Source organism: Cariama cristata, unplaced genomic scaffold, assembly GCF_000690535.1.
Source record: "Cariama cristata isolate BGI_N322 unplaced genomic scaffold, ASM69053v1 scaffold14044, whole genome shotgun sequence".
Classification (NCBI taxonomy): domain Eukaryota; kingdom Metazoa; phylum Chordata; class Aves; order Cariamiformes; family Cariamidae; genus Cariama; species Cariama cristata.
The window spans coordinates 1,012-18,690 of NW_009614769.1; the positions used below are offsets into that span (position 1 = coordinate 1,012).

The 17,679-nt window shown below is 35.7% G+C and overlaps 1 protein-coding gene across 1 annotated transcript in view; it reads left to right on the plus strand.

Moving 5' to 3' along the window:
• The first annotated feature begins 276 nt into the window (after positions 1 to 276).
• HDAC11 (histone deacetylase 11) overlaps positions 277 to 17,679 on the plus strand; it is a 27,395-nt gene continuing 9,992 nt past the window's right edge. Inside the window, exons 1-5 of the mRNA XM_009699551.1 lie at positions 277 to 419; positions 3,577 to 3,677; positions 10,221 to 10,337; positions 15,186 to 15,228; positions 16,614 to 16,690. Of these exons, the coding sequence (XP_009697853.1) occupies positions 353 to 419; positions 3,577 to 3,677; positions 10,221 to 10,337; positions 15,186 to 15,228; positions 16,614 to 16,690 (405 nt within the window). The 5' untranslated portion in view covers positions 277 to 352. The remainder of the gene's footprint in view (positions 420 to 3,576; positions 3,678 to 10,220; positions 10,338 to 15,185; positions 15,229 to 16,613; positions 16,691 to 17,679) is intronic.

Consider the following 17,679-nt stretch of genomic DNA (forward strand, 5'->3'; position numbering starts at 1 on the left):
CTTTTTTTCCCCGCTAGTGGTTAGTTCAAGAGTTTAAGTGTACCGGTTGGAAGCTAGGGATGTTATTCTCCCTGACCCTACTGCTGAAGAGCAGTTAAACAACCAAGTGTTTCCTCCAGTAACCGTTGGAAATAGCATCGTCAGGAATCATCCCTAATGTAAAGGTGGTATTAATAAGGACTCTAATTTGTAATTTGGGATGTTAGTGCAGAACGTTTGACTTTAAATAGTTGCTAAAAATGGTGACTAGTTTGTTTTTTGCTGTTGAAGGCCTCACAGAACCAAGTTGTATGAGGATCCTCCATCAGTATGCTGGCCTATCGTATATTCTCCAGACTACAACATCACGTTCATGGGACTTGAGAAACTGCATCCATTCGATGCAGGGAAATGGGGAAAAGTAATCAATTTCTTGAAAGGTAAAATAACAGAAGGTACCTCTTAGACCAATATTTGCACAAAAACTAATAGAAATTATGTAGTTAGTGCAGAGTTATGTTAATAATTGCCAATATAGTAATGACTGTACATCTTCATTGCTCATTGTGTAGATTTAAGCTATGCTCTTTGATCATACTTGGAGTGATTTAGTATTCTTACATGTTTGCAGACTGAAATCTTAGCAAGTTAAATTGATTGTAGGATTTCTGAGGTGAGTTGGATGTCACGTGTTACACATTGTTGAAGATCTTGTCTATGAAGTATTTAAAAGATGAAATTGTAATGTTAAAGCAAACATCCCACACTGGGGCTTTTTAATACAAAAGTTTGTTTCACGGTCCTTTGAAAATCTATTTTCTAGCCCGCTCCACTAAATAAACCCACAATTTTGGTTTCAGCTCAGTCATGGTGTCTGTGCAGAGTGAAACTCGTGAAATGTGATTGAAAATTCACGCTTATCAAATGATTTGCTCTCCCCAGAGGCACGAGTAATACTAGTCAGAGTAACTAGTTTGGTTCATTTCAGTCTGGCCCAGAGCTTTACGAGACTGAGTTAAAAGGAGGAAGAAGAAATATGAGCATAGCAATGTCTTAGACCATCTTAAAATATTTCTGGTCTTTGCAATTTGAATGAAAACATGAAGCGAGCAGAATTTCACTGCTTGGCCTTTACAAGAAATGTTCATGTGGGATAGTTGAGAACTGTTTCCACCTCTGAAGTGAGCACCAGAATCTTGTTAGGTGCAGAATGCTGGAGCCTTGTGAACGTAGCTCAGCATGCTGTGTTTTGATACTCAACAGATTTTTTTTTTGATGATTCAAACACCTTCTTTCAGTTCTAGGTTAATGTCTAAGAACAGTATTTCCTTTAAGATTCTTCTTCAAGATAGCTGCTGTTTGCAGTTCCAGTCTCTTCTTTCTTTTGAGGACCAAGCCTGGGTCTGAAACAGAACACGGACTTCAGTTTCGTAGCAATGAATGGAAAATCCTTCCTATGTTAGCTGCAAGCTTACAAACAGTTTGCCTTGCAGTTTGGCAAAAACTGAATTGCAGTTTGGGAGTGCTGTGTATAGCTTCCTATAGTCTTGTGCTTCCATTGTGTTACACCAGGTGTAACACAAGAACTGGGGCGTTCCTTATGGCTTGTGAAACTACAGGTGTTAATGACCGGCTTGCTGTGGGATGTAACTTAGTTATTCAACTTAGACTGCAGACAGTCTACTGGCAAATGGCACTTTTCAGGCTGAAAAATAATTGCAGTTTGTATAAATCCATTCTTTTATCAACCTCATGATGTTATTCTGATGTTTGGAAAGAGCTTTGAGATGCCTCTGGTGACAGGCAGAACTTTTTGTGATGATGCTCGTTGATGTTTAAACAAATTGGAAGATATAGACAGAAATACATTAAGGAAATACAAATGTAAGAACCAAGGTTAGGATCAGGGTCTGTAAAGTCTTGGCATCTCTTCGTCTAAAGTTTAAGCTTGCTCATCAAGTTTAAAAAAAAAAAAAAAAACCCAAAACAAAAAAGGGCTTTTTGTATTGCCAAGACAAAGGTTTTCAGAAAGCCAGATCTCTTCCATTTATGTGGTCCTAATGACTCCTTTAACTGATGATCTTTTGCAGTTAAGTATTGCCCTTCTGACTTCAGGCTGCCTTGTAGTCGTTTAACCCCGGTTAAGTGAGTTCTAACACTCCATTTAGTAGCTGTGTTTTGGATCTTCCCTCTAACTACCTTAAAGAATTAAGTCTTGGGTTCCATGACCGTTTTCTTAATTAATCAAAACCTTTGCCTTTCTGCTCCTTCTCTGTGTAAAGTTTTTTCCTCTAGCTCTTTTTTTGTGTGAAGTATCCACTCTTTACTCTCAGTCTTTCATAGAAAATTAGTTTTCGCGATTGTTTTGCTCTCCTTCCTTTGTAAAGGAGAAAGAAGCCACAGGATACCCCAAGGGCGCTCTTGATTTTCTCTGGCTTGGTAGTGACTCCTGGCAACAGCTGCCCTGCGCTGTTCCCTATCATCTTCTAGAAAATCACCAGTGAAAATCTTTCTACACTTACCTTCTCCTTCCTCAGGAATGAAACTCTTAGCAGTTTGGCTTTCTGTCTGACACCGATGAATGAAATGTTTCTCAAACCTCAGTCAAGAGAAACATAAGCTTGCCAAAACAAATATTGTTGCAGGTGCTGTTCTTGTATAACACTTCAGAACAAAATCTCTCACATTTGTGAGTTGTTTTCTTCCTCCACCAAGTATAAAATTGGAGAAAAGGTACAGTCTTAGAAGGCTGCAGCTGTGTAGCAGTTAAATATCAAAATTTGTCTGGGAAGATCAGCGTGATGTCCTATATTTGTCCTTTGTAGTGGTCATGTGCAAAGCAACATTGTTTTTCTGCACTGCTTGGCTTTTTTAGTTGACCGTAACTTGGAACTTTCTGGCAAGTATATCCAGATGTATGCATTCAAATGTATTATCTTTGATCACATTCTGAAATCTTGGAGTGATATTTTATAACTTGTTTTTATAGAACTAGGTTTTAAAATAAACTACCTTTTGGTCTTTAAAGGGAATAATTAATAGCTGGTCATTGGTATTTCTTGCAATTAAATGGAGATGGGGGTGTGACCGAAATATCCTAACTAAGCATAAGCATTTGCTTCCATGAACATCCAAGCAATTATTTTGTTTTGAATCTTGATTTTTTTGTTCTCCTCTGATTTAAATACTAGTATCAACTGTGGAATTTCTTAAAGTGTGTTTAGGAATGGTGAATATTCGATGGTATGAGCACTAAGATTTCGCCAGTGTATCAAGTCCTAGACTGTAAGGAGTCTTGTGGTTCTTCCATCCTCTGTCACTACCTGTCTTTTCTTTCAGTTTAAACAAGAAGTTTAAAACTCTGAAAACTTTCTGTAAACAATATTTATCATATACACGCTCCCTTTAAGAGCTTACATGTATAGAGGGTATATATTTGGAAAATTTGTAAACACTGAGTAAATGAAAGTTATTTCAGTGATTTACATTACAGATGAAGTTCTTGCATCAAGGTCAAAGTAGCTTCTTTGGCAGGGTGGAATATGGGAAGTTAAGTGATGGTATACAATGCCAATTGTTATTTCTCTCCTGTTTCAGAAGAAAAACTAATTGCAGATGACTTGATTGTACAGGCACGGGAAGCTACTGATGAAGATCTCTTGGTTGTTCACACAAGGCGCTACCTTAATAAATTAAAGGTACTGTACTTTATTAATGTGTTTTTCAAGCAAACTGCCTAGAATTAGTGTCAAAGGCAACAGATATCCTACTAGATTTGTTATAGAATCAACTTTTACAGAGTATAAAATGGTATATTTTGATAACATTGATAATATTGTCATTGAGAATACTGAAAGAAAAACATTGAAATAGTAGGCAATTCACACTACAGAGGAGTGGAGGGGAAAGAGGGTCTACCATGTTATATAGGTGACCTGAAATGTTATTTCTGGAAAGTTAAATGAACGTAAGGAAAATTTTAAGATGTTTGAGATCTTTAATACCAGGGTTTTAGTCTTCAAAAATCTAAGTTTTGGTTTACCCTAGTAAAATATGGTTCTGAAATTGAAAATACATTGGAGAGTACTAAGATGGAGTACTCTATTGGATGTTTTTTAATGCAAGGATTGCTTTATGGATTTGGGGTTTATGTAATCTCAAAAGAGCATCGTGTAAGGATTCTGTTGTCAGTCTGTTGTGGGGGGAAGTACTGGCTTCATGCTTAGACACCACATATATTGGTGGAATATGGAAAGATTTGAAAGATCAATGTAGGGGCACAGCCTTGCATGCTATCTGTGTGTGAAGGTTTCCAATACCAGCTCATACAGGTTTACATATTCACAGGGATAAAGAGCATTCTTTGGGTATTTGTAAATGAAACATCCATTTGTTAAACTTCAATGTAACTTCAAAACATAAACATGTCAGATCTCTGTTTCTGAATACATTCAGTCATCTGTAGGTGGAATTGGATAGTAGATGAGCGCAGGTGACATTGTTTTTATTTTGCATCTCTTTACCTGGAGGGCAGAGAAGAGATTTGCATGAGAAATAAACTTCCATTTCATAATTCAACAGAAGTTATTATGAGTCATATTTGCCTTTCCACAGTGAAAGAGTCCTTTTATTGCTATTTCTGGAATGTTTTATTTTTCATTGTGCAGGATCTATTACTTGTGTGAACTTTTTTTCACTCTTACTCCTGTTCCGAGTTCTCTTACGATGCTTCATTCTGCGCTATAAACTTACATGCAATTTCATACATCATTAGATTTGATCTTATTGCAGCTATTCTTGATATTGAGCTTTTACTTCCATAGAACTACCCACCTCTTTTTACTGAATCACTTCTTTGAAGCAGGGTGTAATATGCATAGCTCAGTTTGGAATACCAGAATAATATTTTTAGTACCTACAGGATGGCTTCACAGGGAATTGTCTGTATAACTTGTGTCTTCGTGTTCAAAACTGGTACTGTCGTGTGCATTCAGATGTGATTAACTGTATATCTCTCATTCTGCTTTTCTTGAGAGAATATTTCCTGCAGCTGTAGAAACTGCAAGATGTTGTATTGGTCATGCCAGCAAATTCCTGCTAAGCAGTGAAGATAAAAATGCTTAGTTGCAAACAAAAAATAATGTGGCTAGACATGAAAAGGCCCTGGGTATCCTCTGTATCGCTTTATCCAAAGTCTGCTGTGCTATTTTTTTTTTCTTCTAAAATCCAGACAAATACAGGTCTACCAATAAATGGCATAGTTTTATGTTAGATCAACTCTGAAGACTACAAAGGTGCTTGCGTTTCTGGGAATGCCTAGATCTCTTAAGATAATGGATCACTTGAGTATTCTTTGTTTAAAATTTGAGTATGAGTTTGGTAGGAAATTCCATATGCTTGCAAGAAGAGGTGGTGTTTGGTGTCTTAGCAGCAACTGAAGAAGCTGCCGTAGGATTGGTTGAAGAGAAACTAAATGGTATGCACAAAGTAGATCAGACAGTACTGGAACTTAGTTCTGTGTTGGAAGGAAGGATCTCCCTGTGTTTCCCTGCTTTAAGTAACATCACTAGACCTTACAAAAAAATTTGCCTTTTGAATTGAGGTGATTCCTTCAGTTGTTCCTTTGAAGAATTTAGATCTCTAAGTTAATGACTGAACTTTGGATAATTTACTTGCAGTCCTTTTCCACTTATTGCCTTTTTCTAGTGTTATGTAAAACAATGAGTTTCCTGCATATAGGCATTCTGAAATTTTGGAAGGAGGTAGACAATGAGGTTAAAGCTAGTTTCAGACCATGTAAGTGAAAACTTGAACCATTTTTATATATGAGAAGTTCTATGATAACATATGAGTGAATACGGAAATGCAAATGACGAGGATAATGCTTTTGCATCAGTGGAATGCAAGATGTGCTTTTCTGAAAGTGATCTGAAACAGGTGATGGAACAGTTGAAGTTATAAATTTTAATGCTTTATATATTTGCAAATTATATAGGTTTAAAAATAAAAAGTGAATCACTTTATTAGAAATGTAAATTTTTGTGCCTAGGGAGAAGTGAATTGATGTGATTATAGGGAATGTTGTCTGGTGCTCAAGTGCTTGTGTGCTTTGACTCTTCCCCAGGTATGTGAGTGCATCTGCCAAGAGACCAGAGATACCTGCCGCTTTGTTGCATGGTGGTGTTGGCTCTGTGCCTGGGGAAGGTGGTAGGACTCAGGGGAATGAAGGCAGTAGAAGCAGACTCATATAATAATTGGTTTAGCCTTTGGTACTTCCAGCTGGTTTAGGTGTTCAGGTAAACCAGCACAGAATGCATCCTGGGCTGTGTGCATTGCATTAGTGACCGTAGGTGACTTGGCGACTGAAGACATGGTTTTGGTTTGGATAAAATGGGCATCTTCAGAAGTGCTTAAAATTCCCCTGTGTGGTTCCTCAGTTTATGCAGTTCTTATGCTGTCATCCTTTGTCTCTATTTGCTCCCTACATTGTGCTTTTTCCTTGCTCAATTTTTTCAAACTTCATTGGTGAAAAATTTATGAAGACAAGTGGTGGTTTGCTGTAAAATGTTAATTTAAAAGGTCATGAGAGCAGATAAATGAATCTGATCCCTTTTACTTAAATTTTCATGTAAATGTTAATGTGTCAGGTGAAGGTCTGTAGGAATATACAAAAACGTTATTTTAAAGGTAATGATATTTGAGTATGTTTTGAGAAAACACTGAACAAGATTACTTAGTCACAGGGAACAAGGTCTGACAGGTTTCAGTATTTACAGTGCTGTGCAAATGCAGTAGGACATTCTTTGCAGCTAAAGCAACTGGTAAACCTCTTAAGGTAGCATTTGGTTAACAGTGGTTTGTTTCTTTCCTTTTAATATTTCCAGCTCATTGGTTTGGAGATTGATGCACCAAAATTGGTTTTGGGCTGGTTGATTTTCTTGGCTGTGTCACCTGGCTATCATTGATTTCTGCCAGTGCAGAATCTGATTCCTAATGATAATAGTATATTCGTACCTTGACCTGAAAACTTTTGTGAAAACTACAAGCTTCCTACTGTCCTTTATGGTTTTATCTTATGTTAATTCAAGCTAAAAATGTACTTGCTTTATCCATTGAATATGGACCCAAATAGCTTTGCCCCAGACAAGCTTCTAAATGTAAAATCACATTAGTTGCTTGGTGTTGGATTTGTAAGTCTGTGAATTTTCCCTTGAAGCTGGGACTTGCTCCAGGAACTCATCAAAGATTTAAACACCATTTAAATTTAGATATTAAAGAACAAAGTTGCATATATTTTTTAAAATTTGACGTGTTGTTGGCTATTTTAAAATGCTGGAATGCAATGAATGCATAACATAAAAGGCAGTACATCAATAATGTGCTGTTTGTACTAATCCAGGATGTATCAGAGTAAAAGCAACTACTTTAGCTATATCTTCCTAATACTAGTTTTTCAGTCTAACTTTTAGTCCTTGAACACTCACAATTTGAAATTTTTGTAAATTTCATAATTTGTAAAGTCATTTAACCCTACTAAGAAGAGTTTTTATAGTTAAGGAATTAAAGTTAATTGTAATAATACTTTATTAGTAAAGTCCTGCAAGAATGTCCTCATCAAATATATATGCTGTTATAGAGGTTGGGCTTAAGCAAGGAAAATTAAGAGTTCTTGAAGTTGTTGGGTTTTCTTTTGTTTTGCTTTTTTGGGTTTTTTTTTGGATGTAACACCTTGGTATGGCATTACACTTAGCTACATTTAATGATACTGCCTAGTAGTTAATTTGGTAGGAGGCATGTATTAAAGGAAAATACACCTGGTTCAGGGTTAACCTGGCTTCTTTACTCTTTCTAAGGAAACAGGGAGTGAAATTTTTTACAACTTGAAACTTAAAATTCGTACATCAAATCGTTTATCCAAAACACAGGAAGGTAAATAATTTTTAAGAATCTTATGATATTACCAATAGAAATAAAGAAACAGTTAAATGGAGTTGATAACTAGAAAGAATAAGTGAGGACATGTTATTGAATAAAGCTTATATATGATTATTACTCTTCCCTGAATGCAGACCAAGTTTTAATTTGTGTTGTTACATAATTACATGTCTACAAAGCTTTACTAGAGAAGCAGTAATTTGATGATGGCTAAGTGAGAGCGGGTAGCTACCAAAAGAAATAGTAACTGATATTATTCTGATATATATGCAATTTGAATGCAAAAAATAATGATTTTAAAAAAATAGATTTGAAGGGCTTGTTCAGTATCAGAGAAAATTAATATGTGTGAAGGCTTGTGTTATGAAAGTCAACTGACAGCCTGGAAAACATAACTAATGGAGTCCTCATCTATTCAAAATATTTTTTTTTTTATTTTTACAACATGAAAAAGTATGCAATTCTATAAAACCAATTCCTATTGATTTCTTTTTTGACTACATACATAGCTGTTCTGAGAATTTATTGCAGGAAATGTTGGAAAACAAAATTAGCAGATTGAAGGAAAAAAGTGCAAAACTGTCCACAGTTTGAGGTAATATATTTCTCAGTTATTATAGTGGTCTATTTTGAGAAGCATTTTGCTTAGTCTGTAGCTGCATTCTTGAACCTTATTTCTTCACAGTCAAATGACTTTTCCCCCGTGTGTTAGGAATTACATAAGCACAGTAAAGGACCAAGTCTGAAGCAGTGAATGTCTTTGGGCTTGGCACTGTTCTCTAAACGTCCCCAGCTGCAAATGGAAAGCTTTGTACCATGTATGGATTTCTTGCATTCACTTAAAAACCTGCAGCAGCGTACATGTTGATTTATTTGAGTCTTTACTGCTCCCACTTCTGCCTGTTGAGATTACAATTTTTTTAAACTATGTTAAAACTTCCTGAAATTTTCTGATTATTGCTCATATTTGAGATCAGAATTTATTTTATCCTTTTCAATTCCATTTTAGGACAACAGGATTGAATCTAGTTTTTTACGTTGTGCTTGTTTAAAAGCTAAAATATCTTGCAAAAGAACTTTACCAAGGTTGACTGTATTACAAAATAATTTAAGCACTTTGTTAATGGTGGAGAGCTGATAGTGTGGTAACAGAATGATGTCTTACAAATGTGAAAGTAGTGAAAACTTAAAATGAATTGTTGACAAAGTATAGTTAATACTTAAGAACTTTATGAATAATGCCACCCCTCCACCCCACCCAATAGACTTTGTAGTTGAAACATTAATAATTCGGAAACCAAAGTAGCTTCAGTTTTTTGGTGGTATGTGGCGGTGTGTTTTTTTGTTTTGTTTTTTTTTAATATCAGAGGACCCTGAAATTGGCATGTGATTGTCTTTGATTAAAATTGACCACTTGTACATCCTATCATTTGTAAACAGACAGCTAATGGTAACCGGCAACAAATGTACTGAATCTAGCTGAATTTTCTAATGTTGAAGAAAATAGGTTTTATTCAGAATCTTTGTGCAGGGTGTCAAATTTCTAATTCTCAGTACCTGAATGTTTCAGTATTGGATGAAGGCATATTCTTGCTTGTGACTTATGCTTTGAAATTTATGTAGAAGTGTTATCGCTGGTAGCAATGTTAGTAGAAGTTCTTTGAAGTAACCTATATGTGTTTGCGAAAAAGAATTTACATATTGCAAATATTTTGTGTTCTAACCTTCAAATCACATTCTTGATGCTATGACTTTCTAACAAAATGTTTCTTTGAAACATTTTCCAGAAGTCTTTAATATGCTATATAAATTTTAATTGGTTCTCCATGCTAAAATTTGCATTGTGTGTTCACTTAAGTATTTTTGAACTTCTTAGTTGAGTTGTCTGTTTTTCCTTTCTCCTCGGTATATCCTTTTGACTTGATGCAGGAAAAGATATATGAAGTGTAGCTTGCTATTAATACTGCTGAAGGACATTTTACAATTCTTCCTCCCAATCCTGGGGATACTAGATTTTCTGAATTGCTAGCTTGCTGAAAAATTGCTGATTTATTACCATTTGATACAAAAATCTGAAAAACCTAGTGATGGTGGTTGAAAGTGATGATTCTCATAGTTAACAATGTGAGGACGAACCTATTTGGTGGTTACTAGTAAGGAGTGTTGTGGACACCTCCATCTAAAAATATTAAAAATCTTACTAAGGACCTGTGAACTCCTTTTCATTAAATAGCAACTGATGAGACACCTAAATGTCATCATTAAGGCAGGCTACATTAATTGGAACTTTTTTTCTCCCATTGTAGTGGTCATTTGTTGTGGCTACAATCACAGAAATCCCACCAGTTGCCTTTCTTCCCAATTTTGTTGTTCAGAGAAAAGTTTTGAAACCTCTACGAACCCAGACAGGAGGCACAATAATGGTAAGGTGCTCTTGATTCACTTTTGTCATATTTAAACTTGTTGATCAAAACACTATAAACCTGTGAGTTGTAATATGTTATAGAACTCAAAGGCTTGAGCCCTGGAGGCCTGTAGATGGAGATCCGAAGCATGAGCAAAGTTTGCCACTTGTTAGCAACTAGCAAGCTGAAGGACATACCTGCTTGCCTGGCAAGCAATGATAGATATGGCAGGACTTATGGGAAATACAGAAACTGAGTTGGTTTTGAACAGCATTCAAATACATGCAAATTCTAGGAATGGGAGATTTCAAAATTGATAATACAGAAGCTATTTTTTAAAGCACATTTTACCAAATGGCCTTGGTACTGTATGGGAAGACATGCATGGTTTCGTTGCTCTTGAGACTAGGTGAGTGTTTAAATTTAAAAATCATATCACCTTGCTCATTTTAATGATTAAAGTTAGTTTTTCTACTTTTCTTTTCTATTGTAAATATTGCATAAGCAGCTCAGCTGAACTCAGCTGAGACGTAACCTGTTTCACCTTAACAGAATTGTTAATTTAAGTGATTAACTTAACTTAAATGAGCGCTCTGGTCAGAAGAGCTGGGTAAGTGGGGCCAGACATTTAATTTTGCCTGAGAATTGCTATTAGAGATGTTGAGGAAGTAGGGAGAAAGAAAACAGTTAATAGCTAGAACCAAGAATGAGTGTTTCAAACCATGTCTTGAGGAAAAGGTGCCTTCGTAATTGTAAACCAGTAACTAATGGAACCTTTTCTGCCCTTTTTATCATTCCTTGTCATATTAGAGCTAGAGTTCAGAAACTATACAGCATGGTGCTGGGAGAAGATGGTAACAGTCCGATCTCTCTTGGCAGGCGCTGAGCTGTACCGGTTACATAAGTGGAAGACAAATAATCCTATCTGAAATCATTAATACTATGGTACAAGTAGATCTTTGCTGCATTTTAGCTACGCTGCTTGACGGTAGCTGTTACAGTGGGTGCATGTGAAAAGGCTAGAAGCCCATATTGCTTTTTCTATATCTGTTTGAAGCCTCTTCTTGAAGAACACTTTTGTGGGTTGGCAAACCTTTCAGAGTACATCTATGCCAGATATGAGAATACAATTTATTGTGACTACTAGATATTAAAGCTGAGCGAGACTGGGAAGCCATAAATGAATGGTAATGACATTATTTTCAGAAACAGGCTAATAGGTAGCTTCCCATTTCTGTCCACAGAAATGTAGGTACTTAGTAATCTGCACTAGAATCAAGGTTTCTCATTTTTTAATGCTTACCTTTGTGTATGTATCAAGAATTCATTAAAGACATAAATAATATAAAGAGCTATTCTATGACCGGTACATAAAAGGCAGTGCAGTATGGTTTTCAGAAACAATGAAAAACATTGAATCTGTTTGTGAATGTGACCTATGAGAATGATGTGAGTGAGCCCAAAACTATGGTGAAGCAGTTCTCCAAGTTTTCTTTAATTTCATGGGGCTGATGTGAGATAAACTGTTGCTACTATCATTTGTGTGTATAAGCAGATCTGGGCACTGTTAAGTTTCAGCCCTCTTGGGTTTTTACTATGTGAAATGAAAGTAGAGAGCCAGTTGTTACCAGATTTTAAGGCAAGATGAAATATTCTGCTTTTCTGTTGTATTACTTTTTTAATGATAGAACTATGCAATGCCCAATTCTTTATCGGGGTGAAAAAAAAAGGCAATTTCTTTCAGTATTTTAGTACTCTGTTGTTAAATGTGTCCCATCCAGCTCCTGGATTTGCAAGTATGTATGTAAAAGTAACTGTCTGCCAGTTGTTTTTTGTTTCCAAAAGGTAGTAGAGAAAGGAATAGAATGGACTGGACAACTTGTGACTGGGCTTAAGTATCTACTGTTAAGATTCAGGAACATCTTCTAACAGTGCGATTTAGTTGTTTTAAGCATGTCATCTTAACTCCCTTTGTAATATTCACAACACTGGTCATAGATACGTAAAAATCTGGAGCTCTTCAAAAAGTTTGAATATATCATCATGTTTGAGCTGTGTGGCAAACTGATGCCTTTTTTTAATGGGGAACATAGTGTTTATGTAATGTAGCTCTTCATGATACTGTGAAGTACTCAGAGTAGTTGAAAAATATATCAATGTGCATATGCATGTGTTCAGAAAAATCTTTTTTATGACTGGAGGAAAAGGTGAGAGTTGTAATCCTAGCAGAGAAGGAGCAAAGGAAGATTTCCAGTAAATTTTTGAACATGGGGATAGTAGAGGGAAAGATCAAAAAGTCAATTCCTCAATGCTGAAATTGTGAAGTGAGTTAACTGCTGCTTATTGGTCTGAGCTGTTAAATAAAAGTGGCCAGTGTTTTTTTTCTAAATCATTAGGATAATAGCAAGTCCTGGGACATTTACCATGTTTAAATATCCTTGCAGGTTGCTGAGTCTGGTTTTAATTCAGGCTTGTGAGTGGGGAAATGGTTTTCTTTTATAAAATAAAAGGTGTATGTGTCTTGTCCACCTTGTCCACCTTGGCCTCTGTTTCTCTGTTTCTCAACAACTATTGTTCTCACCTCTTAAATCCCATTTCCTAATTATACTTTAATTCTCTTGTGTTGCTCTGTCATCTTAGATGTACATGTTGTTTGAAGTCAGAGAATAGTGAGGTAAGGAAATACATGGAAGTGTGTGTACAGTGTAGCAATGTCTAGTGCTTTTATTGAAGCCTGAAAGTCTGCATAAGCATGAGAATACCAGGTAAACTACTGAGAACCTTAAACCAACCTTTAAGGACAATTTAACTATATGAGTTTGGAAAGAACATGCTAGGTTCTGAGCAAATCTTTAGACTTACTGGATTATGGTAATAGGCTAGAAAACAGAAAGTGCTGCCTCCTTTAGTAGGTGTTAACTGGCAAAAGCAGAGATCATAGAAGTGGAACACAGTGCATCTCCCTCATGCAAACCTGTGTAAACCACCTGGAACATTTTCTCCTGGCAATTTACCAGCAGGAGCCGAAGATACCGGCAAAACCAGTTTGGTGCTATTTGTGTAGTCATCTTGCTTTCAGTGGACTGCTGGGAAGTTTGGGGATAATTTGAATTATTTTTTTTTTTTAAAAAAAACCCTGATGTTATGGACTGGATAGAAGTAGAGAGAAAGAATTCTGGTGTCATGTGGTTCATATAGTTGAAGGTGCTTAAAAATTTTTGGTTGTCACTCGCAGACAAAGAAGTAGCTCTGTTCTGTCTCCATTTACTCCTTCAGCATCACTTCAGACTCCTGGTCAGTTCTCTCTTCTGTGCCTTATTTCTGACTGCAGTCAGTAGTGGTTGTTGCGATGGAGGTTTTTGGTCTGCAAAGTCCTATCTGAATAGGAGCATGCAGATTCTTCTCTTATTATAGCCACGCTGTCTTTCTGTACAATGGTTTTGAGGAATGAAGGAAATGGTAGAAAAGAAAAATAATTAGGAAGAGTCTAGAGTTTCCTGATATTCTACCTATGATATTTCTTGAGGGTCTTGACAATGTGCGTGTGTGAAACCTATTTCTATTTGGTTCTAACTAGTCAATACTTTTATATAGTTTTGTGATGTTTTTCATTGTGCTTGTGTTATCTTTAATTCATAAATGTGTGCTCAATAGTTATAAATGTGGTCATGTAGAAGAGATAGGCACTAGTTGTCTGTTACGTCTTTTTATCATGCCTCCTGAAGTACGGATGACATCACTGGTCACTTTTGGATTGATCTTGATGCCATATGCTGTTACTTTTACCTTTTTTATTTTTCATGATGGGGAAACAGGTATGTACTTTAAAAGCAATTTTGATTTGTCAGACAAAATTTGTACAGTACAAGTCAGAAGTACAATCTTCTGCTATTCCTGATAGTCCTATTTATGATGAAAATTCTTGTTGAGTTTCTGTACTTTTTAATGATTTTTTTTTTTATTTTAGCAATATGGGAAGATTGTTTTTTGGTGAGGAATCCCTAGGAAATATGCTAAATCACAGATAATGTGCTTTCCCTGTGACTTAATGCGGTCTATAGTTCAGAAACCACAATCTTTTCTCAAGATCTAAGTTGTATAAGTGAGAACATTTGTAACAGGGTGATGTTTATATTTCCAGTAGTTTTCTTAATAATAAATTAGAACTGTTCAAATGTACATCTTGATTCTTCCTGGCCAAAATAAACCAGGTTTTTCAGTTAAAATTATATAATTTAAGACTTGTGTATCTCTTCTCTGTCAATACTTTCCCTTCCCTAAACGTCACTTGAGTTCAAAGGAGAGATATACGCACAGTTTTTCTGTATTGGAGGGAAAAATACTGGTGGTAATCTATACTGGGCATGTTATGTAATTAAAAAACTAAAAGAAGTTACAGGACACTTCATACTGTAGCATTTTTCTGTCCCCACCTCCTGCTGACACTCTGTTAATCTGTATTTTCAGGATTTGGAGCTTATGTCCCTCCTATTTTTACATGAACAGGAAGGATATTAGGAGATTCTTGCTCAGTTTTCACTCTAACCAACACTTGCACGTTCCCTTTTTCATTTGCCTGTTAGGGGTCGATGTTCATCTCTGCAAACTGCAGTTAGTTTTAGATCTGTTCAACTGCCGGAGAATGAAATACAGATGAGATCTAATAGTTTTTTTCAAGTAAATATGCTCAGGATAGTTTTGTGTGGCTCATAGTCAGAGATCTGATTCAGAATGACCTGCAGTGGCAAAATATCCTAAAATTGAATGGGCTTGTCCGAATGCCAGGAGTTGCATTTGCGGTGGAAGCAGACAGTGTTAAATGGTTACCTTGTTCATTCATGAAGTTCTCACTGTAATTTTCTTAAGGCAGGAAAACTTGCTGTTGATAGAGGCTGGGCGATCAATGTGGGTAAGTACAAATGTAGTGCATTAAATGACACTTGGAATAGTGTGTTTAAAATCATATTATTTTCAATTAGCATTATGTGTATTCTGTTTATAATAACAGAGATTGACTGGATTGTGTTTAATTTAAAATCAGCTCTAAAGGAAAAAAAATGGAAAAAGTACTAGATTTGTTTTCTTGACTGCTATAAAAAAATAACTGGATAAAGATATGATATCATATGTAAAGAAAGGTGTTTGGATTGAAGTAATGTGAAAAAATTAAGGAAAAAATATTTGCAGTAAATGTAAATATTTCAATAAAAATCTTTGTTTTCATTCAATTATAAAATAATTTTCATAGACCTTATAATCAGCCAATTTGTTTATTATACCAGATCAAGGGATTGGTTGATATGCTGGAGAGCAGTGCTGTACCAGTTAGTGTCTATTTTTGGCTGTGCATTCTTTCCTAAAAAAGACTTGAATGAAGAATATAGTGAATATAAATCTGCTCTCCTGCTTATAGCAAATAGCAATGCAAAACCAGTAAACTATTGAAGCAATATTTTGTGTCATGTAAGACTTAGCTTGTTGTTTTCATAGAGCTCATAAATTCTGGGATTTTTCTGTTATTTCTTACACACATTTTCTACAAAGTGAATGTCCTTTAGTAAGAATTAAATAGATACTAAAAACAAACCCCAAAGCCTGTCATGTTTACTGATTTATAAAATTAGCTTGTTAAGTTTCTTGCTTAGATATTTGTAGTGGGTTTCTCAGGAAAAAGTTCTGCTTTATTATATATGTATTGGGAAGGGGAGGTCTAAGTAGTTTTTTCATGTAAAGCGTGTGTGTTTGTGTTTTAAAGAGGAGTTCTTAAAGTTTCTACTCGTCTGAGTGTTTGCAAAAGACAATGGCATGTGCAAATAATGATAACACTATAGTTCTTAGTTCGGAATTTTTTTTTTGACCTGGTATTCAGCATAGAAAAGAACTTTCCACATGTCCTTTCCACCTACCCCATAATGTTAATTGTGCAATTCCAACATGCCTGGGACAGATGAACTTTCCAAGTGGTATGCTTTGTCATGGAGGCACCGTGTGTTACGTACGTTCATTTGTCAGTTTTTTGGGTGGTAGCTAGATGAAAGCGAGAATTCCCTTTAATCTGGGCATCTGCAGATCTTTTTTGCCTGATGGTCTGGTAGGCCACATGTAAGATGTACAGAAACCTATGAGATGTTTTGTGTTGCTAGGTAAACGTTTAACAGCTCTAGGTGCGGCATTTGCTAAAGGGAAAAAAAAAAAAAAAAAAGCCTGACATGTAAGTGATCTCTCTCTCTTTGCAAAGACCATCTGTGTTCCTTAGTATCTAGCTTTTCACCTCTTCGATGTTTTTATGTTTAGGGGGTGGTTTTCATCACTGTTCAAGTGACAAAGGTGGAGGATTTTGTGCTTACGCTGATATCACGCTGGCTGTAAAGGTAAGAAGTACTCTTAAACCAGTATTTTCTACTGTTTGTGCAGATGGAAAAAAATCCACATAAATTCATAAGAACTAATTTACATCTTAATAGGAGAAAATACATTCATCTATAGATGGGTAGAAATAGGAACACGGTATGGTACTTGATGCTGCAGAACATAATGCATATGCAATATTGTGAAGTGAAAGGGAAGAGTTGCAGAGGTCAGAGTTATGGATGTAAATATGAACCACTACGATGACATTAATAATGTCTTCTTGCAAAAAAACACTCAAAATCAAACCAGATTGACTTTTAATATTCTCAATGATAATTATCCTAGCCTTGCAGTTGAACCTGCAAATTCCACATTAGTTTCAGTGGTTGCAATCAAGATGAATGCAGAGACAGAAATCCTCTCTGTGAATCAAGCTGCGCTATACAGTGCTTAGTGGTTCAAATTCATGAATAGAAATGTGAATGTCTCCAAAATAATCACTGAATGTGAATGAATACATTTGGTGTTTAGCCGTTGAACGACTGAAGCAAGAGCCTTCTGCAATTAGGGCTTATTTTTATCAAATGTACTATGGTATATTTGTATATTAGAATATTTATAAAGTATCAGTAGTAATCAAACATAAAAAAGCTGTAATGATTGCAGCACACCATATGACATAACATCCTAATTTTTGTACATGGTAGTTTGCAGAAAAGTAATCCACAGTGTTCTATTTTCCCTACTATTAAAATATAGATTGAAAAATTATAGCGAGTGACAGTTTGTACAGAATCTTTGGGTTTTACCTTGTCTGTATTAAAGATAGTAACTTGTCAAAGTTAAGACTCAAAGAATTAAAAAATATTTTTTTTCTTCACAGACATTGAATAAGAAATGAATTCTGTTACTAAAAGTGGCTTTAATGCATACAGTCCCTACAGCAGCTTTTCCTAAATGGTGGACTTTATGCTTATACAGTTGGATGCCATCACAGTGGACTGGTTCT